This window comes from Megascapheus bottae, chromosome 4 (genome assembly GCF_031878675.1).
Source record: "Megascapheus bottae isolate mThoBot1 chromosome 4, mThoBot2.hap1, whole genome shotgun sequence".
NCBI lineage: Eukaryota > Metazoa > Chordata > Mammalia > Rodentia > Geomyidae > Megascapheus > Megascapheus bottae.
In genome coordinates, this window is record NC_143512.1 from 85,872,832 (window position 1) to 85,897,879 (window position 25,048).

A 25,048-nucleotide genomic window follows, 5' to 3' on the forward strand; every position below is an offset into this window, starting at 1 on the left:
CATCCATGAGGAGGCAGCTGGGCCTTTTGAAGAGGGGCAGGGCATAATACCGTCAGACTGCCATGGTGTGTGGGTGATCCCACCATGGCGATGACAGTTATTAGAGCTGCAGGATTGGACGGGCCTGGGCGGCAGCCACCCCCAGCTCACCAGCCATTCTCCTTTACTCCTTGGTGTATCTGGCTGGCTGGCTGGCCATGGGATGCGTGCATTTGCCTGTGGGCCAGATGTCTTTCTAAGAAGTCATGTTAGAGCAGGTGAGGGTATGGCCCCACCCTTGAGCAGACAGAGGGCAAAGAGAGGTTGCTGACTTCCTCTAAAGAGCACTTGCCTTGTATGGGGAAGGCAGGCAGGCGAGGGGGGAGAGCAGCTGATTGATGTCATTCACTCACGAGAGCCCCAGTGTCTACACCAGCCCACCCCTCTTTGCCTCTTCATGTGCCAGGAACTGAGAAAGCAAGCAAGAAAGACAGACAGACACACAGACATACAGAGGAGAGTGTAAGAGAAAAGTAGAGGGGAGAAAGGATGGCATTTAAAACATAATTTGACCCCCACAGTTGACAAGACAACAGAGGTCCCAGGACAGGTTGGCAGGTTTCTCATCCCTAAGTGGGGCAGCACAGAAGGTCAGGGAGACTGTGGGGCAAAGTAAAGGCTAGGAGGAGTCAACGGGTGCCTGAGGATGTAGCAGAAGTACAAAAAACAAAGGGTTGTGGAGGCCTGAGGGAGGCAGCTGGAAGATGAGGGTCCATGCAGTGTGATAGGCTTTGGGTGCTGCTAACGTGGGACCTGTCGTTCTCAGTAGTTAAGGATGGAAGATCTGTCTAGATGTCATGACGTACAGATGTGGGACTGCAGCCAGGATCCTTGCGTGGGGAGTGTAATAGAGGGAATGGTTAGAAAAAGGGAAGTGAGAACTGAGGGGACATCTATCTATCCCACATTGCCATGCTCTACAGCCTTGGATTGAGTATCGGTCTGGCCTGTCTTCATCTCACCCAGTTCTATGCATGTTTCTGCTTCTTCTCCAGGTTCTTCTTCTGCTCTGTTGCCTCAGCCTTGTCTGGTATGCTTTGTGCAATGATCATCCTGCTGTATGTCTCCATCAAGCTCTTCACCAACCCCAGTGAGCTCCGCACAGACCCCCTATATAAAGGTACCTCCTGGGGTCTGCTTCTCTGGTGTTCCCTGCATGCATCCGCTGGCTAGATTTGGTCTAGGCTGAGCCTCTAGGGAGCAAAGGTAGAAGAGTGGGCCTGTCCTGCTCCTGTGTCATTCCTAGTTGGGTCTGAGTGGCCCAGACATGCTGAACTCTGCGCCACGTGCAGGTACAAAGTAAGGGCGTGTCTGCCTGTATGAGCTGATGTCTGTGAAGGGCAAAGCAGAAACCAAGGCTTATGATGAGGGCCTCAGACTCTGAGGAACAGTTGAGCAGTGCTCCAGGGAATGGGTCCAGGAGCCAGGCTGTGGACACAGATGTTGGCCCTGAGCAAGAGGAAAAGATACGTGAGGTAAATGTCCCCTGAGGTGTGTCTGTGTCCTGGGCACACTTACAACCACACCTTGTTTGGAGAATGAGTCAGTACACTTCTGATCAGGGGTCCTGCACTGAGGAGTTTATCTTGGTGCCCCCAAAATCCAGTGACAGTGTAAGACACAAGAGGAGATGTGTGTGAGCGTGCGTGCATGTGTGCATGCACACACACACATACACACGCACACATGCACGCACACACATACACACACAACCACACCTTGTTTGGAGAATGAGTCAATACACTTCTGATCAGGGGTCCTGCACTGAGGAGTTTATCTTGGTGCCTCCAAATCCAATGACAGTGTAAGACACAAGAGTAGATGTGTGTGAGCGTGCATGCATGTGTGCGCGCACACACGCACGCACACACATACACACATACACACACACGCACACACATACACACATACACACACACGCACACACATACACATACACACATACACACGTGCACACACACACATACACATACACATACACACATACACATACACACATACACACACGCACACACACATACACACATGCACACACATACACAGACATACACACACTACACACACACATACACATACACACCCACATACATGTTGGGGACCGACTGTGGGGTCAATGACCTTGGACCTGACCTTGGACCTGACCTTGGACCTACACAACTGTATACACTAGGAAGTACCTCTTATCAGGATAACTTTAAGCAATGTCAATCAGTTCTTATCAGGATGACTTTAAGCAATGTCAATCAGTTCTTATCAGGATGGCTTTAAGCAATGTTAATCCTTTCTCATTTATCCTATATGTGACTTGTTTACTATTTTGTATGAATGTAGCCTCTGGCAGTTCCCTAGTTTTAAGAAGAGTATTTAAGGTCGGAACTTAAAATAAACAGGACAGTCTTAGGCAGCAGTCTGGAGCTCACAGCCTTCTTGGACTGCTGACTTGGGCTGTAGTCCTCCCGAACTCCATCTGTTTGTCTCTCTTTTAATTTTTCCTAGTCCTTGCCCCTATTTCAGGAATCCCAATCTGTGAACCCTGGTTTGCTGCCGGCTGGCCCCAGCACATACACACACACGCATGCACACACACACATACACACACATACACACACACACACACGCACGCACACACGCACACACACACATACACACACATATTCTCTCTCTCTCTCTCTCTCTCTCTCTCTCTCTCTCTCTCTCTCTCTCTCTCTCTCTCTCTCTCTCTCTCTCTCTCTCTCCCTCCCTCCCTCTCTGAGTGCTCAGAGCTGGAAGTGGCAAGAAGAAACCTCCCTTGAGCATCTGAGGAAGGGTAACCCTGTTCCACCATGGCTCTAGACATGTTCCCTCAAGAGTGTGTGTTCTAGAATGTTCTGTGAGGTGAAGGTTCTTGAGTGTGGACCGAGCCCTCCACTCTACACACAGCCCCTCAGGGCGCCATATACCCGTGCTTCGCAGCAGTGCCGCGCTGAGGCCCGGAGCGGACCCCGCCCTGGGAATGCCTCTGGTGGGGCCCCAGGTCAGAAGGTGGAGGTCATAGCAGCACGGGCCACCAGGGCCACAGCGGCGTGGGAGAGCCTGCCCTCGCCGACTCCCTGACCCACCCGCCTGCATCCCTGTCCCTCTGCCCGTCTGCCCGTCGGTGCTGTGGTGCGGGCAGGCACCCCAGATGGACAACGTCCCTGTCTACACAGAGGTCGGCACGGTGGACACCTGGCTGCTGTTCCTGCCGCTGTGCACTGTGCAGGTGAAGACCCCCGTGCTCCTCTCCATCCTCATGGTGGTCCTGCCGCTCATCCTCACCAGCGTCGTGCTGCTCGGACACCTGCTCGTCTTCCACTTCTACCTGTGTGCGTACTCACCCCAGCCCTCCGCGAGCTCACTAGTCCCAGACAGGTAACACGGGCAGGTTGGCAGACCCGGTTAGGAACTGACCTCACACGACAAGATCTGCAGAGATTGCAGGAGAGTCTTGGAAATATCCAGGGAAAAGCAACAGGACTTCCAGGAAAGACCAAGACATTTTGAAAAGGAACAGAAGGGCCTCTCTCCCTCTCTCCCTCTCTCCCTCTCTCTCTCTCCCTCTCTCCCTCTCTCCCTCTCTCTCTCTCCCTCTCTCCCTCTCTCTCTCTCTGTCCCTCCCTCTCTCCCTCCCTCGCTCCCTCCCTCCCTCCCTCGCTCCCTCCCTCCCTCCCTCTCTCCCTTCCTTTCTTTTTTCTGTTATTCATGAAGCTTGAACTCTATGCCTGGATGCTGTCCCTGAGCTCTCCAGCTCAACCCCTGGAGCCACAGCACCACTTCTGGTTTTCTGGTGTTGATTGGAGATAAGAGTGTCATGGACTTTAGTGCCCAGATTTCAGCGTAACTCACGCCTGTGATCCTAGCTACTCAGGAGGGTATGGTTTGAAACCAGTCTGGGCAATAAAGTCTATAGGATGCCATCTCAAATTAACCAGCAAAATTCTGAAGGTGGAAAGCCAGCCGTGAACAAGAAAGCTATGTGGTAGTTCAGGGCCCGACTTCAAGCCAGGTACTGGTACTAAAGAGAGAAAGGCGGGAAGGAGCAAAGTGAATGCACAAATTTAGAAAGCGTCAGTAAGCTGGGTGGACAGCAGCCTCACTCAGGTGCCTCTGGAGAGAGCTTGCATGGCCCAGCACAGTGTGCAGGCCCTCCCACCGCCTCTGGAGAGAGCTTGCACGGCCCAGCACAGTGTGCAGGCCCTCCCACCGCCTCCGTCTGCCACGGCCAGTCAGCTGGCTGCACACCTCTTTGGGCATTGCACAAGTGGTCAGTGGGCCACTCCTGTGGATGCACACTCTGCAGAGAACATGGGGATTCTTTAAAATACTCAAGGGAAGGGGCGAGAGCTAGAAAAGAGCAGGATATGTTGAAAAGGAACGGACGGGGCCCTGAGGCCAGTGGCTCAGCCTGTAACCCTAACAGTTCAGGAGCAGAGACTGGCAGGTCTTGGTCTGTAGCCTCCCAGGGTACAGGTCTGTAATATTTGGGCTTTCCCTGCAACTTGGTGCAGGGTGGGGAGGGGGCCCCAGACCCCAGCAGCACACAAGAACACTTCGTGATACACATTTTCAAGCAATACTGTCTTTATTGGATTGTTTAGTGAAAGTAAAATGGAGGCCACTGGATTACATATTGTGGTGTAATTCTGGATGTTTTCTTTTCTCTTTAATTTTCTATTTAAGTCGCTGTACAAAGGAGATGCTATTTAACCAGTTTATAAACACAATGCGCCTTGATCGGTGTCATCCCTCCAACATTCTCACCTCTGCCCTCACTTGCCTTAATTTTGTTTGTACAATGAATTTTTAAGGTTATTTGTTTTTGTGGGTCGCAGGGCTTGAACTCTGGGCCTGGGCGCTGTCCCTGAGCTCTTCAGCTCAAGGCTAGTGCTCTACTCCTGGAGCCACAGCGCCCCTTCCCATACAATGAATTTTTGAGTGCGTTCTCCCCCTTGGTTCGTCTGCCCCTCTCCCCTGGTCCCCACCCCTCTTGCCTATACCATTTCCGGGTGCTGACCTTGCGGGGCTTTGACCGAGTCTTCCTTAAAAACTGGTGTACGCGCCCTCGAGGAGGGCTGCGTGCTCTCAGCTCCTTCGCATGTGTTCAGTGACGGTGTGTAGGAACATTCTGTCTGCCACAGATGTTACGGTTTTCTGTTTTCAGCACTTGAGTTAGGGATGATCCAGTACTTAGTGCAGTACAAGTAAACCTCAGACACAATGCAGACTGCAGTCTGTCTTCACCGACACCAGAGGCCACTCTGCCAACAACAAGGCGGGGGGGGGAGGGCTCTTGTCCTCCGCCTCCTCTCTTGGCCTCCTCGGATTTGTGCACCAGAACGGCTGCTCTGGGCAGGGCAGCGGAGCCCTCAGGAGTCCTGGAGGGAGCTCCCGGTGGGCACCACGCCGCATGCCTGCTGAGACTGTCCTCCCTTCCCTGTCCTCCTCTTTCCAGTGGCCAAGAACTTGAGCACATTTGACTACATAATGCAGGCCCGTTTCCAGCAGAACACCAGTCCCACAGAGAGGAAGGACCTGTGTGCACAGATAGAGGGGGGCCTTCCCCAGGTGGGCGCCGGGAAGAAACACCTGTGTGCACAGCCGAAACGAGGCCTTCCCAAGGTGGGTGTGCACAGACCAGGGGCGCTTCCCCGGCCACGCCTGGGCCTCGCGGTTTACCCTGGCCTGGATGCCCTGTGTGCCGTGTAGGCTGGTGGTATGTGTCTTCATTTGGTGTGTGTCTGTCTGTCTGTGGTGTGCACGGGGTGTGTAGTACGTAAGCATGCTGCATGATGTGTGATGTGTACATGTGCGTTGTGAGTTGTGGATGAATGCCTGTGTGGTGTGCGTGTGGTGGAGGGTGCTGTACATGTAGTAGTACATGATGTGTATCTGTGTGCTGGGCATATATGGTATGTGCATGTTAGCGTGCGTGTTGAGTGCAGTCTGTGTGACACATGACGTGGTCTGTGTGTGGTGGGTGTGCGTGTTTACGTGTTGAGTGCAGTCTGTGTGACACGTGATGTGGTCTGTGTGTGGTGGGTGTGCGTGTTTACGTGTTGAGTGCAGTCTGTGTGACACGTGACGTGGTCTGTGTGTGGTGGGTGTGCGTGTTTACGTGTTGAGTGTAGTCTGTGACACGTGACGTGGGTCTGTGTGTGTTGTGGGCATGCGGGGTGCGTGCATGTTATATGTAGAGTGTGATGTCTGTAATACATGATATGGGGGTGGCAGGTGTGTGTGTTATGTGCATGCTGTAATACGTGTACCGAGCAGTCTGTGTAATATGTGACGTGGGTCTCTATGGCATGTATCTCTGTACCAGAGGTAGAAAAGGAAGGCGTGGATTCCAGGGTCTGGACGGGACCTGGGCTCTGGTTGTGACCAGTTACCCTATACTTGCTTCTGTGTGCACGGGAGAAGGGCTCTGTTCCTGGGAGACTGTGCCCAGGTCTGGCACATCCAGGCACCCTCCCTTCAAGTCTACTACAATGGACTTGAATCGTGTCTAACAGAAAGCTCGGCTTACTGTGGCCAGCTTCTCATTTTCTGCATTCTCATTACTCCACAGGAGAAAACGGGCAGTCCAGTGTCTCCTCCATCTTCGTCAAGGTGAGCCAGAGCTGCTGCGGTGGTTCCTCCACCTGAAAAGCTGGAATTTCCTTCTCACTTCAAGGGTTTTAGAAAGAAGTAATTAATGTCATTTAATTGACAGAATGACATGATAGAAAACGTATTTGTTTCTCTTAACATTCTCAACATTTTTTAACTTTAACTTTATTGTCAGGGTGATGTACAGAGGGGTTACGGTTGCTTACCTCCCATCTTCCCCTCATCAAGCTGTAAAGCTGTAACACATTGTCTGGTGAGCATCTCTGTCACCTTGGTTCACCTTCTGCCCTTTGTCTCACCATTTTGTGCTCCCCTTCCCTTTCCCAAATCAGATAAATGTACATACAAGACACGGGATACCAAAATCAAATACGGTGACAGCAGGGGATAAGCCAAGGGGGGAAAGAGAAAGAAAACAGAACTAACTTCACACAGCGCATTAAAAACAACAACATTGGGCCGGGGAGTTTGGCCTAGTGGTTAAAGTGCTTGCCTGGCATGCACGAAGACCCAGGTCTGATTCCTCAGTACCACATACATAGAAAAGGCCAGAAGTGGTGCTGAGGCTCAAGTGGTAGAGGTCTAGCCCTGAGAAAGCCCAAGGACAGTGCTCAGGCCCTGAGCTCAAGCCCAGGACTGGCAAAAAATAAATAAATAAACAAAAATTAAATCCCCCAAAACAATCCCCAAAGAAATAACCACCCCATAAACAAGTGGGCTAAAGACAGGCTTCTCTGAAGTGACACTGTGGCTCTAGTGGTAGATTGTTAACCTTGAGCTGAAAAACTCAAGGACTGCACTCAGGCCCAGAGTTCAAGTCCCATGATAGACCAAAAAAAGAAAAAAAGAAAATGTCTGGTAAAGAGAGGCTTCTCTGAAGAGGACATAAGAATGGCCAATTGACACATGAAGAAATGTTCAACATTTCTGGTCCTAAACATCTGGTCCTAAAGGAAATGCCACCATACCCCGGTTAGAATGGCCATTGTCAAGAAATCAAATAACAACAGATACTAGTGGGGATGTGGCCAAAGGGGGATGCTACTACACTGTTGGTGGGAGTGCAAACTCGTTCAAGCACTCTGGAAAGCGCTATGGAGGTTCCTCAGAAGACTAAACATAGAGCTCCCCTATAACCCAGCAATCCCACTTCTGGGCATTTACCCAAATGTCCACAAAGCATTATTTACCATAGCTAAGATATGGAACCAACTCAGATGCCCCTCAGTAGATGAATGAATCAAGAAAATGTTGTGTATATATATCAACATCCCTCCCCATACTGTGACTTTGAGCCCAGGGCCTGGTGACGTCCTTTACCTTTTTTACTTAAGGCTGACACTGTACCATTTGAGCCACAACTCTACTTCTAGCTTTTTGTCCATTAATTGAAGATAAGAATCTCTTGGATTTTCTGCCAGGGCTGCCTCCTGAGTAGCTAGGATTACAGGTGCGAGGCACTGGTGTCCAGCTAACATTACCACTTAAAGCCACTCAGGTGGCATGTTATATATAAACTACAAGAAGTCTTCCTCTCTTCTTCAGAGCTCATCTAAACAATGAGACTGTGGTTATTTTCCACATCTGTGTGTGACCAAGGGAGAAGTCCTTACCCCAATGTCCTTTTATGGTCTCTCATGGCGCTTGGTTGAGGACCGGCTCCTGTCGTCTCCTCCAGCTCAGGCTAGACCTGGCACTCTGTGACGCTTGGTGCATCCCTTTATCTAGTGCCATGTTGTCTCTGCGTCCCTGCTCTTACCAGTCACCGGAATACCACGTTTGCCTTAATAACCGCATGATCTCATCTCAAGGTCATCCCTAACTGCCTTCATCTATGTTAATCTGATTTTTATTGCTACAACAAAACATGCCACTTCTATTTACACAATGTAAAGGCAGAAGGACTTTTTTTTTCTTAGCTAGAGTGTCAGTTATTATGACACTAGGACCAGGACTTGGGACAGCCAGGGTGCAAGCACCTTTCACATCTTCTCCCTCCCTAGGTGCTGGCAACAGGGACAAGTGTGGAAGTCCAGAAATCTGTGCCCTCGGCAGTGACCCAGCATCTGAATCCAGAGGTGCTGAGGCTGGACTTGGAGCGTCCAGTGCCACTGGAAGTTCCTGAGCAGAGAAGGGACACTTGCAAACTCATACGTTAGGGGTGATGGCGCATGGTAGAGGGCCCTTTGGTATCTGAGGCAGGCACAGAGCCATGCTCAGGAGGACAGCGGGGTGCAGAGAGAGCAGCCGCAGGTGCTTGGTCTCAGATTCCCTTGACAAGACTCTCCAGAGCCAGGCCCTCGGCATCAAGCCCTCTTCACTCCCCGCTGCCTCCTTCCCCGCCCCCCCCCCAGGCCTGGACTTAGAGTCAGGGCATTGACCCGCCCTCTGTGCGGGGGAGAAGTTGACCACTTGAGCCACAGCACCACTTCTGGCTTTCTATTAGTAGTTAATTGTAGCTAAGAGTCTCACAGATTTTAACCCTGGGCGGACTTTGAACCAGGATCCTCAGATCTCAGCCTCCTGAGTAGCTAGGATTACAGGTGTGAGCCAGCTCTTATCTCTCTTACCCTGTTGTTCCACAGATCACCTGTTCAGTGAGGCCTACATCACATCCCTGCTGAACCGGAGGGCACTCATACTCCTCCAGCCAGCTTTGATTTTTCTCCTGAGCACGGCCCTCCAGAAACACTTTTCAACCCTCCTTGACACTCCCTGTGCCTCCTGTCACCCCTCCTTGACAGTCCCTGTGCCTCCTGTCACCCCTCCTTGACAGTCCCTGTGCCTCCTGTCACCCTCCCTGCTGGTCCACTGTGCATCCTGTCACCCTCCCTGCTGGTCCACTGTGCATCCTGTCACCCTTCCTGCTGGTCCACTGTGCATCCTGTCACCCTCCCTGCTGGTCCACTCTGCATCCTGTCACCCTCCCTGCTGGTCCACTGTGCATCCTGTCACCCCTCCTGCTGGTCCACTGTGCATCCTGTCACCCCTCCTGCTGGTCCACTGTGCATCCTGTCACCCTCCCTGCTGGTCCACTGTGCATCCTGTCACCCTCCCTGCTGGTCCACTGTGCATCCTGTCACCCTCCCTGCTGGTCCACTGTGCATCCTGTCACCCTTCCTGCTGGTCCACTGTGCATCCTGTCACCCTCCCTGCTGGTCCACTGTGCATCCTGTCACCCTTCCTGCTGGTCCACTCTGCATCCTGTCACCCTCCCTGCTGGTCCACTCTGCATCCTGTCACCCTCCCTGCTGGTCCACTGTGCATCCTGTCACCCCTCCTGCTGGTCCATTGTGCATCCTGTCACCCCTCCTGCTGGTCCACTGTGCATCCTGTCACCCTTCCTGCTGGTCCACTGTGCATCCTGTCACCCTCCCTGCTGGTCCACTGTGCATCCTGTCACCCTTCCTGCTGGTCCACTGTGCATCCTGTCACCCTCCCTGCTGGTCCACTCTGCATCCTGTCACCCTCCCTGCTGGTCACTGTGCATCCTGTCACCCCTCCTGCTGGTCCACTGTGCATCCTGTCACCCCTCCTGCTGGTCCACTGTGCATCCTGTCACCCTCCCTGCTGGTCCACTGTGCATCCTGTCACCCTCCCTGCTGGTCCACTGTGCATCCTGTCACCCTCCCTGCTGGTCCACTGTGCATCCTGTCACCCTTCCTGCTGGTCCACTGTGCATCCTGTCACCCTCCCTGCTGGTCCACTGTGCATCCTGTCACCCTTCCTGCTGGTCCACTCTGCATCCTGTCACCCTCCCTGCTGGTCCACTCTGCATCCTGTCACCCTCCCTGCTGGTCCACTGTGCATCCTGTCACCCCTCCTGCTGGTCCACTGTGCATCCTGTCACCCCTCCTGCTGGTCCACTGTGCATCCTGTCACCCTTCCTGCTGGTCCACTGTGCATCCTGTCACCCTCCCTGCTGGTCCACTCTGCATCCTGTCACCCTTCCTGCTGGTCCACTCTGCATCCTGTCACCCTCCCTGCTGGTCCACTCTGCATCCTGTCACCCTCCCTGCTGGTCCACTGTGCATCCTGTCACCCTCCCTGCTGGTCCACTGTGCATCCTGTCACCCTCCCTGCTGGTCCACTGTGCATCCTGTCACCCTTCCTGCTGGTCCACTCTGCATCCTGTCACCCTCCCTGCTGGTCCACTCTGCATCCTGTCACCCTCCCTGCTGGTCACTGTGCATCCTGTCACCCCTCCTGCTGGTCCACTGTGCATCCTGTCACCCCTCCTGCTGGTCCACTGTGCATCCTGTCACCCTCCCTGCTGGTCCACTGTGCATCCTGTCACCCTCCCTGCTGGTCCACTGTGCATCCTGTCACCCTCCCTGCTGGTCCACTGTGCATCCTGTCACCCTCCCTGCTGGTCCACTGTGCATCCTGTCACCCTCCCTGCTGGTCCACTGTGCCTCCTGTCACCCCTCCTGCTGGTCCACTGTGCCTCCTGTCACCCCTCCTGCTGGTCCACTGTGCATCCTGTCACCCTCCCTGCTGGTCCACTGTGCATCCTGTCACCCTCCCTGCTGGTCCACTGTGCATCCTGTCACCCCTCCTGCTGGTCCACTGTGCATCCTATCACCCCTCCTGCTGGTCCACTGTGCATCCTGTCACCCCTCCTGCTGGTCCACTGTGCATCCTGTCACCCTCCCTGCTGGTCCACTGTGCATCCTGTCACCCCTCCTGCTGGTCCACTGTGCATCCTGTCACCCTCCCTGCTGGTCCACTGTGCATCCTGTCACCCTCCTGCTGGTCCACTGTGCATCCTGTCACCCTCCCTGCTGGTCCACTGTGCATCCTGTCACCCCTCCTGCTGGTCCACTGTGCATCCTGTCACCCTCCCTGCTGGTCCACTGTGCATCCTGTCACCCTCCCTGCTGGTCCACTGTGCCTCCTGTCACCAATCCTGTTGGTCCACTGTGCATCCTGTCACCCTCCCTGCTGGTCCACTGTGCCTCCTGTCACCCCTCCTGCTGGTCCACTGTGCATCCTGTCACCCCTCCTGCTGGTCCACTGTGCCTCCTGTCACCCTCCCTGCTGGTCCACTGTGCCTCCTGTCACCCCTCCTGCTGGTCCACTGTGCCTCCTGTCACCCCTCCTGCTGGTCCACTGTGCTTCCTGTCACCCTCCCTGCTGGTCCACTGTGCATCCTGTCACCCCTCCTGCTGGTCTACTGTGCATCCTGTCACCCTCCCTGCTGGTCCACTGTGCATCCTGTCACCCCTCCTGCTGGTCCACTGTGCATCCTGTCACCCTCCCTGCTGGTCCACTGTGCATCCTGTCACCCTCCCTGCTGGTCCACTGTGCCTCCTGTCACCCCTCCTGCTGGTCCACTGTGCCTCCTGTCACCCTCCCTGCTGGTCCACTGTGCATCCTGTCACCCTCCCTGCTGGTCCACTGTGCATCCTGTCAGCCTCCCTGCTGGTCTACTGTGCATCCTGTCACCCTTCCTGCTGGTCCACTGTACATCCTGTCACCTTCCCTGCTGGTCCACTGTGCATCCTGTCACCCTCCCTGCTCCACTGTGCATCCTGTCACCCCTCCTGCTGGTCCACTGTGCATCCTGTCACCCCTCCTGCTGGTCCACTGTGCATCCTGTCACCCTCCCTGCTGGTCCCCTGTGCATCCTGTCACTCCTCCTGCTGGTCCACTGTGCATCCTGTCACCCTCCCTGCTGGTCCACTGTGCATCCTGTCACCCCTCCTGCTGGTCCACTGTGCATCCTGTCACCCTTCCTGCTGGTCCACTGTGCATCCTGTCACCCCTCCTGCTGGTCCACTGTGCATCCTGTCACCCCTCCTGCTGGTCCACTGTGCATCCTGTCACCCTCCCTGCTGGTCCACTGTGCATCCTGTCACCCTCCTGCTGGTCCACTGTGCATCCTGTCACCCTCCCTGCTGGTCCACTGTGCATCCTGTCACCCCTCCTGCTGGTCCACTGTGCATCCTGTCACCCCTCCTGCTGGTCCACTGTGCATCCTGTCACCCCTCCTGCTGGTCCACTGTGCATCCTGTCACCCCTCCTGCTGGTCCACTGTGCATCCTGTCACCCCTCCTGCTGGTCCACTGTGCGTCCTGTCACCCTCCCTGCTGGTCCACTGTGCGTCCTGTCACCCTCCCTGCTGGTCCACTGTGCGTCCTGTCACCCTCCCTGCTGGTCCACTGTGCGTCCTGTCACCCCTCCTGCTGGTCCACTGTGCGTCCTGTCACCCCTCCTGCTGGTCCACTGTGCATCCTGTCACCCTCCCTGCTGGTCCACTGTGCATCCTGTCACCCTCCCTGCTGGTCCACTGGGCATCCTGTCACCCTCCCTCGTGATCCACTGTGTACCTGTCACCCTTCCTGGTGGTCCACTCTGTACCCTGTCACCCCTTTCTGGTAATCCACTGTGTAATCCTTCACCCTTCCTTGTGGTCCACTGTGTAATCTGTCCCCCTTCCTGGTGGTCCACTCTGTACCCTGTCACCCTTTCTGGTAATCCACTGTGTAATCTGTCCCCCTTCCTGGTGGTCCACTCTGTACCCTGTCACCCCTTCCTGGTGGTCCACTGTGTAATCTGTCACCCTTCCTGGTGGTCCACTCTGTACCCTGTCACCCTTCCTGGTGGTCCACTGTGTAATCTGTCACACTTCCTGGTGGTCCACTCTGTACCCTGTCACCCTTCCTGGTGGTCCACTGTGTACCTGTCACCCTTCCTGGTGGTCCACTCTGTACCCTGTCACCCCTTTCTGGTAGTCCACTGTGTAATCTGTCACCCTTCCTGGTGGTCCACTCTGTACCCTGTCACCCCTTTCTGGTGGTCCACTGTGTTCCTGTCACCCTTCCTGGTAGTCCACTGTGTACCTTTCCCCTTCCTGGTGGTCCACTCTGTACCCTGTCACCCCTTTCTGGTAATCCACTGTGTAATCTGTCACCCCTTCCTGGTGGTCCACTGTGTAATCTGTCACCCTTTCTGGTGGTCCACTCTGTACCCTGTCACCCCTTCTGGTAGTCCACTGTGTAATCTGTCACCCTTCCTGGTGGTCCACTCTGTACCCTGTCACCCCTTTCTGGTAATCCACTGTGTAATGTCACCCTTCCTGGTGGTCCACTCTGTACCCTGTCACCCCTTTCTGGTAATCCACTGTGTAATGTCACCCTTCCTGGTGGTCCACTCTGTACCCTGTCACCCCTTCCTGGTAGTCCACTGTGTACCTGTCCCCCTTCCTGGTGGTCCACTCTGTACCCTGTCACCCCTTTCTAGTAATCCACTGTGTAATCTGTCACCCTTCCTGGTGGTCCACTGTGTAATCTGTCACCCTTCCTGGTGGTCCACTCTCTACCCTGTCACCCTTCCTGGTAATCCACTGTGTAATCTGTCACCCTTCCTGGTGGTCCACTGTGTAATCTGTCACCCTTCCTGGTGGTCCACACTGTACCCTGTCACCCCTTTCTGGTAATCCACTGTGTAATGTCACCCTTCCTCGTGGTCCACTCTGTACCCTGTCACCCCTTTCTGGTAATCCACTGTGTAATCTGTCACCCTTCCTGGTGGTCCACTCTCTACCCTGTCACCCCTTCCTGGTAATCCACTGTGTAATCTGTCACCCTTCCTGGTGGTCCACTGTGTAATCTGTCACCCTTCCTGGTGGTCCACTCTGTACCCTGTCACCCCTTTCTGGTAATCCACTGTGTAATCTGTCACCCTTCCTGGTGGTCCACTCTGTACCCTGTCACCCTTTTCTGGTAATCCACTGTGTAATCTGTCACCCTTCCTGGTGGTCCACTCTGTACCCTGTCACCCCTTTCTGGTAATCCACTGTGTAATCTGTCACCCTTTCTGGTGGTCCACTCTGTACCCTGTCACCCCTTTCTGGTAATCCACTGTGTAATCTGTCACCCTTCCTGGTGGTCCACTCTGTACCCTGTCACCCCTTTCTGGTAATCCACTATGTAATCTGTCACCCTTCCTGGTGGTCCACTCTGTACCCTGTCACCCCTTTCTGGTAATCCACTATGTAATCTGTCACTCTTCCTGGTGGTCCACTCTGTACCCTGTCACCCCTTTCTGGTAATCCACTGTGTAATCTGTCCCCCTTCCTGGTGGTCCACTCTGTACCCTGTCACCCCTTTCTGGTAATGCACTGTGTAATCTGTCCCCCTTCCTGGTGGTCCACTCTGTACCCTGTCACCCCTTCTGGTAGTCCACTGTGTAATCTGTCACCCTTCCTGGTTGTCCACTCTGTACCCTGTCACCCCTTTCTGGTAATCCACTGTGTAATCTGTCACCCTTCCTGGTAATCCACTGTGTAATCTGTCACCCTTCCTGGTGGTCCACTCTGTACCCTGTCACCCCTTTCTGGTAATCCACTGTGTAATCTGTCACCCCTTCCTGGTGGTCCACTCTGTACCCTGTCACTCCTTTCTGGTAATCCACTGTGTAATCTGTCACCCTTCCTGGTGGTCCACTCTGTACCCTGTCACCCCTTTCTGGTAATCCACTGTGTAATGTCACCCTTCCTGGTGGTCCACTCTGTACCCTGTCACCCCTTTCTGGTAATCCACTGAGTAATCTGTCACCCTTCCTGGTGGTCCACTCTGTACCCTGTCACCCCTTCTGGTAATCCACTGTGTACCTGTCACCCTTCCTGGTGGTCCACTCTGTACCCTGTCACCCCTTTCTGGTAATCCACTGTGTAATCTGTCACCCTTTCTGGTGGTCCACTCTGTACCCTGTCACCCCTTTCTGGTAGTCCACCGTGTAATCTGTCACCCTTCCTGGTGGTCCACTCTGTACCCTGTCACCCCTTTCTGGTAATCCACTGTGTAATGTCACCCTTCCTGGTGGTCCACTCTGTACCCTGTCACCCCTTCCTGGTAGTCCACTGTGTACCTGTCCCCCTTCCTGGTGGTCCGCTCTGTACCCTGTCACCCCTTTCTGGTAATCCACTGTGTAATCTGTCACCCTTCCTGGTGGTCCACTCTCTACCCTGTCACACCTTCCTGGTAATCCACTGTGTAATCTGTCACCCTTCCTGGTGGTCCACTGTGTAATCTGTCACCCTTCCTGGTGGTCCACACTGTACCCTGTCACCTCTTTCTGGTAATCCACTGTGTAATGTCACCCTTCCTCGTGGTCCACTCTGTACCCTGTCACCCCTTTCTGGTAATCCACTGTGTAATCTGTCACCCTTCCTGGTGGTCCAGTCTCTACCCTGTCACCCCTTCCTGGTAATCCACTGTGTAATCTGTCACCCTTCCTGGTGGTCCACTGTGTAATCTGTCACCCTTCCTGGTGGTCCACTCTGTACCCTGTCACCCCTTTCTGGTAATCCACTGTGTAATCTGTCACCCTTCCTGGTGTTCCACTCTGTACCCTGTCACCCCTTTCTGGTAATCCACTGTGTAATGTGTCACCCTCCCTGGTGGTCCACTCTGTACCCTGTCACCCTTTTCTGGTAATCCACTGTGTAATCTGTCACCCTTCCTGGTGGTCCACTCTGTACCCTGTCACCCCTTTCTGGTAATCCACTGTGTAATCTGTCACCCTTTCTGGTGGTCCACTCTGTACCCTGTCACCCCTTTCTGGTAATCCACTGTGTAATCTGTCACCCTTCCTGTTGGTCCACTCTGTACCCTGTCACCCCTTTCTGGTAATCCACTATGTAATCTGTCACCCTTCCTGGTGGTCCACTCTGTACCCTGTCACCCCTTTCTGGTAATCCACTGTGTAATCTGTCACCCTTCCTGGTGGTCCACTCTGTACCTTGTCACCCCTTTCTGGTAATCCACTGTGTAATCTGTCCCCCTTCCTGGTGGTCCACTCTGTACCCTGTCACCCCTTCTGGTAGTCCCCTGTGTAATCTGTCACCCTTCCTGGTTGTCCACTCTGTACCCTGTCACCCCTTTCTGGTAATCCACTGTTTAATCTGTCACCCTTCCTGGTAATCCACTGTGTAATCTGTCACCCTTCCTGGTGGTCCACTCTGTACCCTGTCACCCCTTTCTGGTAATCCACTGTGTAATCTGTCACCCTTTCTGGTGGTCCACTCTGTACCCTGTCACCCCTTTCTGGTAATCCACTGTGTAATCTGTCACCCTTCCTGTTGGTCCACTCTGTACCCTGTCACCCCTTTCTGGTAATCCACTGTGTAATCTGTCACCCTTCCTGGTAATCCACTGTGTAATCTGTCACCCTTCCTGGTGGTCCACTCTGTACCCTGTCACCCCTTTCTGGTAATCCACTGTGTAATCTGTCATCCCTTCCTGGTGGTCCACTCTGTACCCTGTCACCCCTTTCTGGTAATCCACTGTGTACCTGTCACCCTTCCTGGTGGTCCACTCTGTACCCTGTCACCCTTCCTGGTGGTCCACTGTGTAATCTGTCCCCCTTCCTGGTGGTCCACTCTGTACCCTGTCACCCCTTTCTGGTAGTCCACTGTGTAATCTGTCACCCTTCCTGGTGGTCCACTCTGTACCCTGTCACCCTTCCTGGTGGTCCACTCTGTACCCTGTCACCCTTCCTGGTGGTCCAGTGTGTAATCTGTCACCGTTCCTGGTGGTCCACTCTGTACCCTGTCACCCGTTTCTGGTAATCCACTGTGTAATCTGTCACCCCTTCCTGGTGGTCCACTCTGTACCCTGTCACCCCTTCCTGGTGCTCCACTGTGTAATCTGTCACCCTTCCTTGTGGTCCACTCTGTACCCTGTCACCCCTTCTGGTAATCCACTGTGTAATCTGTCACCCCTTCCTGGTGGTCCACTCTGTACCCTGTCACTCCTTTCTGGTAATCCACTGTGTAATCTGTCACCCTTCCTGGTGGTCCACTCTGTACCCTGTCACCCCTTTCTGGTAATCCACTGTGTAATCTGTCACCCCTTCCTGGTGGTCCACTCTGTACCCTGTCACTCCTTTCTGGTAATCCACTGTGTAATCTGTCACCCTTCCTGGTGGTCCACTCTGTACCCTGTCACCCCTTTCTGGTAATCCACGGTGTAATCTGTCACCCTTCCTGGTGGTCCACTCTGTACCCTGTCACCCCTTTCTGGTAATCCACTGTGTAATCTGTCACCCTTCCTGGTGGTCCACTCTGTACCCTGTCACCCCTTTCTGGTAATCCACTGTGTAATCTGTCACCCTTCCTGGTGGTCCACTCTGTACCCTGTCACCCCTTTCTGGTAATCCACGGTGTAATCTGTCCCCCTTCCTGGTGGTCCACTCTGTACCCTGTCACCCCTTCTGGTAATCCACTGTGTACCTGTCACGCTTCCTGGTGGTCCACTGTACCCTGTCACCCCTTCCTGGTGGTCCACTGTGTAATCTGTCACCCTTCCTGGTGGTCCACTCTGTACCCTGTCACCCCTTCTGGTAATCCACTGTGTAATCTGTCACCCTTCCTGGTGGTCCACTCTGTACCCTGTCACCCCTTCCTGGTAATCCACTGTGTAATCTGTCACCCTTCCTGGTGGTCCACTCTGTACCCTGTCACCCCTTTCTGGTAATCCACTGTGTAATGTCACCCTTCCTGGTGGTCCACTCTGTACCCTGTCACCCCTTCTGGTAATCCACTGTGTAATCTGTCACCCTTCCTGGTGGTCCACTCTGTACCCTGTCACCCCTTTCTGGTAATCCACTGTGTAATCTGTCACCCTTCCTGGTGGTCCACTCTGTACCCTGTCACCCCTTCCTGGTGGTCCACTGTGTAATCTGTCACCCTTCCTGGTGGTCCACTCTGTACCCTGTCACCCCTTCTGGTAATCCACTGTGTAATCTGTCACCCTTCCTGGTGGTCCACTCTGTACCCTGTCATCCCTTTCTGGTAATCCACTGTGTAATTTGTCACCCTTCCTGGTGGTCCACTCTGTACCCTGTCACCCCTTCTGGTAATCCACTGTGTACCTGTCACCCTTCCTGGTGGTCCACTCTGTACCCTGTCACCCGTTTCCGGTTGTTTACTGTGTACCCTGCCACCTGTCCATGGTAGTCCTCGTGTATACTGACAGTCAGCTGTGTCTTCTCTTGGTCCCCTATGTTTCTCCACTGTATCCTTATGATCGCCTGTGTGCTGTGTCACCTCTCCTCGACAGTCACCTCTGTGTGCTCCTCATTAAGCTGACTGCCAGGGATGGTGGTCTCTGCAAGTCTTGGAGAACATGGACCCCACACTGGTGCTGCTTACAGTCTGTACTGCAGCCTTCAACAGCACTTTTGGGGCTCCATCCACGCTGATGTTTTCATGTCTTTTCAGCCTACCTAATGGACAGAAGCAAGAGAAGTTGCTGGTGACATCTCTATGCTCAGTCTTGTTCCCTGAGGCTGCCATCCATCCAAAGAAGCGTTCCTCACCAGTGGTGAGCTGGGTCAGTGGGTCAGGGCCCCTGTCAGGGCTTCCCAGGTGAGGGCACCACAGCTGTCAGGTCACTGTCAGGAAGATTGGATGAGGTCTGATGGTGCAATGATATTCTGTTTAGTATGTAGTTTGTATCTGTGTGGTATATTGTGTTTGTATGATGTGTAATATATATATATATATTCTGTGTAGTGTGCAATGTGTGAGCCTATGTAGTGCCTGTGTGCATGTGTGTAATGTGTGCATGTGTGCCTTAACTAGTGTGTGATGTGTCTATGTGTGCTGTACAATGTATTTCTTGGTGTTTGTATACTTAGTACATGACATGTTTGATATATAAAATGTGTGCTGCACAGTTTGTGTGTGGTATTTATTTATACCAGGCAGTATCTATGTGTGGTATGTAGTGCGTGTATCTGGGTGATTTGTATCTGTATATCTTGGTGTGTAACCATGTGTGTTATGTGTCTATGTAGTATGTGCATGTGCTTGTGTAATTTGTGCTGTGGGTCTATGTGGTATGTTGTGTATATGTTGTATATGTGCATGTGTAGTTTGCAGTACATACCTATGTAGTGTGTAATCTGTTCAGTGTGCTGTGTGTCTATGGTTTTATGTTGTCCTGTGCATGTACTGTGTGAAGCACGCGTGAATAGTGAGTGTGTTTGTGAGGTGTGCGTGTAGTGGCAGTACTATGTGAGGCGTGTGTGTGTACCATGTGAGGGAGGGGTGTGCTGCCATTTCCAAGGCTCCAGTGACTTGACTTTCTCTGTGGGGTTGTCATCACCACAGGCTCCCAGGGCTTCTGAGGGAGAACAACCTGGGAGTGAATCTGAGGGCTACACTCACCCGCAGTAACCGAGGCTGGAGGCTCTCCTGGGCTCTTCCCCTGGACATTTGCTGCTCAGTGGAGACTATTGTGCTCCAGAGGTAAAAACTCCAGACTCAGCCCCAAAAGTGTCATTGGGTGACCCCACAGGTCCTCACGGCCTGCTGTCTGCTTCCTGCCTTCTCTCCAAGGCCCCTTCATCTCTCAGAAGCATCTCAGGTTCCATGACCAGTCACTCAGCCACCCCAGCATTAGCCTGCTACACCTCCTGTTCTGAAGCCTGAAAGCAGCAGCTCACACCATCTCGAGACCAGCTAAACCCCTATGGGCTCCAGATACTACCAGAGAAGGGTGTGCGAGTTCAGCAATTTATATCTCAAAGTAGAAGCACTCATGAGGATCATGGATCCTGACCTGCCTGGACGTCCACCCAAGGACCGTGATAATAGACCCACCTGGACGTCCACCCAGGACCGTGATAACAGACCCACCTGGACGTCCACCCAGGACTGTGATAACAGACCCACCTGGACGTCCACCCAGGACTGTGATAACAGACCCACCTGGACGTCCACCCAGGACTGTGATAACAGACCCACCTGGACGTCCACCCAGGACTGTGATAACAGACCCACCTGGACGTCCACCCAGGACTGTGATAACAGACCCACCTGGACGTCCACCCAGGACTGTGATAACAGACCCACCTGGACGTCCACCCAGGACAGTGATAACAGACCCACCTGGACGTCCACCCAGGACTGTGATAACAGACCACCTGGACGTCCACCCAGGACTGTGATAACAGACCACCTGGACGTCCACCCAGGACTGTGATAACAGACCACCTGGACGTCCACCCAGGACTGTGATAACAGACCACCTGGACGTCCACCCAGGACTGTGATAACAGACCACCTGGACGTCCACCCAGGACTGTGATAACAGACCACCTGGACGTCCACCCAGGACTGTGATAACAGACCACCTGGACGTCCACCCAGGACTGTGATAACAGACCACCTGGACGTCCACCCAGGACTGTGATAACAGACCACCTGGACGTCCACCCGAGGACGTCCACCCGGGACTGTGATAACAGACCACCTGGACGTCCACCCGGGACTGTGATAACAGACCACCTGGACGTCCACCCGGGACTGTGGTAATAGACCCACCTGGACGTCCACCCGAGGACTGTGGTAATAGACCACCTGGACGTCCACCCAGGACCGTGATAACAGACCCACTTGGACGTCCACCCAGGACTGTGATAACAGACCACCTGGACGTCCACCCAGGACTGTGGTAATAGACCACCTGGACGTCCACCCAGGACTGTGATAACAGACCACCTGGACGTCCACCCAGGACTGTGGTAACAGACCACCTGGACGTCCACCCAGGACTGTGATAACAGACCACCTGGACGTCCACCCAGGACTGTGATAACAGACCACCTGGACGTCCACCCGAGGACTGTGATAACAGACCACCTGGACGTCCACCCAGGACTGTGATAACAGACCACCTGGACGTCCACCCAGGACTGTGATAACAGACCCACCTGGACCTCCACCTGAGGACTCGGATAATAGACCCCCCTGGACGTCCACCTGAGGACCATGGTTAGAGACCTACCTGGACGTCCACCTGAGGAGTATGGTTCCAGAGTCACGCCCACAGAGCAGAGAATTTGGTATTGATCTGCGGGCCCCAGAGCCAGCCCACCAGGCATAGTGTGTGCATGTCACTACAAACTCCTTAGCACAAAGGTGCTTCCGTGGGTTTTCTTGAGGTCGTGGTGAAGGATCCCATAATGGTGGGGAAGAGGAGGATTCAAGGTTGAGCAATGCATGTCGTTAGCCCTGGACCACACCTGAGCACCACCTGCAGAGAAGGCAGGAAAAGGGAGTCCAAGCCTGCAGAGGTCCTGGTCTCTGCGTGGACCTCTGACTCTGCTCCTGACTAACCTGAATCAACCGCTTCATCCATGATGTGGCAGCATGGCCCCCGCCAGGGCTGAGCTGCCAAGGGTGGAAGCCCTTTGCTCACGTGAAAGAGGCCGTCCATCCTGTCCCCAACAGGGTCTAACCTGCTTCTCACATGGCCGCCTCATGCCTCAGTGGAATGTGAACTTCACAGTCGTCAGGGAAGACACATCCATCTAGAGAGAGAACTGTCCCTTCCGTCCTGATCTCTGGAGACCCCGTCACCGGGAGTGGCCGTGGCTCTCGGGAATCTGGCACACCTCTCCCAGCCACCTACTACCATCGGGCGCACCCTGTGTGCGCACTCCAGGTCCCAGGGTACCACCCTGCGCTGAGCCCGCACGTGGTACGTCACCACTGCTGCACACAGACAGCTTCCCCAGAGACCCTTCCAGAGACTGTGGGAGACAACGCACAGACAAATGGGGGTGCATCCAGGTGGCAGACTGAGGCAGGGCCTGGTATTAGCTGCTCTGTTTGCAGGTCTGTCCGTGTGGCGCCGTTTGCCCTGTACTCGTCCTTCGTTGTCAAGTTTATTTTAGTAAATTATCTGAGACCTGATTATAAATTTCTATTTTGGTGATTACTATTATATAATGATACTTGGTTAGCATGGGTGGATTTAAGATTCCCCACCCTCAAACTCTGACCCCCCCCAGTAGGACAAATTTTCATTTTTTTTCAAAAACATGAATACCGAATGTGGACCGACACCATAATCCAAGCACAGTAGTATAGTAGAAAACTTCCTCTACTGAGCTCTGAATCTGTTGAAGTGGGAATATATTTTCCCTTGAGAGAAAACTTGAAAGATTTTCTTTTCCAGGTAAATGACGCAGATCACTATTGGAGAATTTGTGAAACACACACAATCTGAATTGCCTGTAACAAGTAAGAAACTGAACTGCTAATTTGAAATTCTGATCCAAAGAAAAATCTGTCCTCATGACTTCTTCACTTGTAAGATTTTTTAGGCAGTGCTATTTTTATATAGCATTTATATAAACGCTTGAACCAGTTATATAGTGGGGAAGGAAGGAAAGAAAGCACTCATTCTGTTTTAACTCAAGATGAAGGACCACAGTGTGATCGCAAAACAGTATGTCAATATCTTCATGAAATCCAAATGTGGAGCCCTCTTACAAGGGGTGACTGTGAATGCAGCAAAGGGACAGTGGAAGTCACCCGGCATTGGTGAGCCCTCAAGGGAGGGAAGCGTGGCTTCATGTAGGCAGGAAGATCTTTTGTAGGAAATCTCGCCCAGGCAGAATATCTGTTTTCTAGCTGAGCACTGGTGACTTGGGCCTGTAATTAGAGATCCTCAGGAGGCTGAGCTCTGGGGATCATGGTTCGAAGCCAGGGGCAGACAAATCCACGAGCCTATTTCCAACTGCCAGCAAAAGACAAGAAATGCAGCAGTGCCTCAAGGAGTAGAGCAATTGCTTAGAAAAAAAAAGCTAAGGAATTGTGCTCAAGCCCTGAGCTCAAACCTCTGGACCAGCCACCCTCTCCCTCCCAAAATCACTCTCCTTTCTCTATGGCACACACTTAGCCTACATTTCTCAGCCTTCTCCTACATGAGCCTCATCACCTAACCACAGACTGAGCAAAATCTGTCACTTCAAAAAACTCAAGCACTCCTCCCAAGTTTGTCAAACCCTACAGGACATTGTATCTGAGAAGCAGACTTGCAAGAAACACCAGAGGCACACAGATGAGAACAAAAGGCCTCTCCCCACCCTTGGACAATCTAATTTTTAAAAATCTTCCAACAGGGCCCGAAGTTTGGCCTACTGGTGGAGTGTTTGCCTAGCATGCGCCAAGACCTGGGTTCAATTCCTTAGTACCACATACATAGAAAAGCTCAAGTGGCAGAGCTCCAGCCTTGAGGAAAGCTCAAAGACAGAGCTCAGGGCCTGAGTTCAAGCCCCAGGACTGGCAAAAAAAATCTACAAACATACTACTAGAAATAATAAAGTAGCAAGGTTGTAGTATATAGTATTACTGTATAAAACTCAAGTATATTGTTATATACTGGCAATGAAGAGTTTTCAAGTGACATCATAAAAATTATTCCAGTCATAACACCAACAATAACGAATTTAACAAAATTGGCACAAAACTTGTGCATTAGGATCCATAAAGAAAGTTGATGATTTAACACAATCTATATTAATGTTAAGTTAGGCATTGTTGATGGACTAGAACACAAAATATTAAGATTGCGAGTTTCTCCCCAATTGTGTCTGTAGACTTCCCATAGTCCCTACTGAATTTCTTTAGACATTTTTTTCAAAGAAGTTAAGAAACTGTTTCTAAAATAGAAATGGAAACTCAGAAAACCTAGAGCAGCCAGAAAACATTTTGAAAATAGAATACCTAACTTGAAACTTAGCTCTATGCCCATGGAATCAAGACATGAGGCTGCCATAAGGCAGACACAGTGACCAGCAGAGTAGAAATTCCAGAAGTAGCCTCATTCTCCTACATAAGCATATGGTGCAGATTTATGACGGCAGCTCACATGAATGTCACACCATACACAAAAACTAGCTGAAAATCAGTCATACCACAATGTTTTGATCGTAGGTAAAGTAAAATTATCTTCGATGGAAAATAACACTATTAAAGGAGGAATGGATAAGCCGGGTTTCATTGAAAAACATTAATTTGCTAGCCAAACATCTTCATGGCTGAGCAGCAGGAGCTCATGCCTATAATCTGCGAGGCTGAGATCTGAAAATTGCTGTCTAAAGCCAGCCTACGAAGGAAAGTTCATAAAGCTCATGAACCACAAAAAAAGCCAGATGTGGAGCTAAAGCTCAAACGGGGAAGACACTATTGTGCCAGCCCATTTCTGAGCGTTGAAGTCTAAGCACAATGGTCACTGTCGAGCAAACAAAAATATAAGCCACAGAATGGAATAAAGTCGCCGCAAATCATATACCTACATCTAGAACATAGCAAAGACAAGAAAAATCAAAGATTTTAAAATAAAATTATTTGAGCAAACTTTTCCCAAAATAAGACATACAGATTAAAAACAAGACATATTAAAAACAAACAAACATGAAGGGGCTGGGAGTTTGGCCTGGTGGTAGAGTGCTTGCCTAGCATGCACGAAGACCCTGGTTCAATTCCTTGGTACCACATACATAGAAAACAATGGAAGTGATGCTGTGGCTCAAGTGGTAGAGCTCTAGCCTTGAGAAAGCCCAAGGACAGTGCCCA

The 25,048-nt window shown here is 52.5% G+C and overlaps 1 protein-coding gene across 5 annotated transcripts in view; it reads left to right on the plus strand.

The window, feature by feature from the left end:
• The window catches only part of LOC150064726 (palmitoyltransferase ZDHHC11-like), a 31,946-nt gene extending 11,048 nt beyond the window's left edge, over nucleotides 1-20,898 (plus strand). For 3 of the 5 annotated variants that reach the window (XR_016535288.1, XR_016535290.1, XR_016535289.1), the window contains 7 exons: nucleotides 1,035-1,159; nucleotides 3,228-3,383; nucleotides 5,510-5,676; nucleotides 6,626-6,666; nucleotides 18,896-18,998; nucleotides 19,790-19,927; nucleotides 20,018-20,898. Coding sequence is in view for 2 of the 5 variants with exons in the window: in XM_090332160.1 (XP_090188286.1) it covers nucleotides 1,035-1,159; nucleotides 3,228-3,383; nucleotides 5,510-5,676; nucleotides 6,626-6,666; nucleotides 18,896-18,998; nucleotides 19,790-19,855 (658 nt within the window). In the remaining 3 variants the exon portion in view is untranslated. Of the gene's footprint in view, nucleotides 1-1,034; nucleotides 1,160-3,227; nucleotides 3,384-5,509; nucleotides 5,677-6,625; nucleotides 6,667-8,669; nucleotides 8,743-18,895; nucleotides 18,999-19,789 lie in introns of those variants that run through there. The other 2 variants (XM_090332160.1, XM_090332162.1) reach the window with 2 other exon arrangements.
• Nucleotides 20,899-25,048: the final 4,150 nt, after the last annotated feature.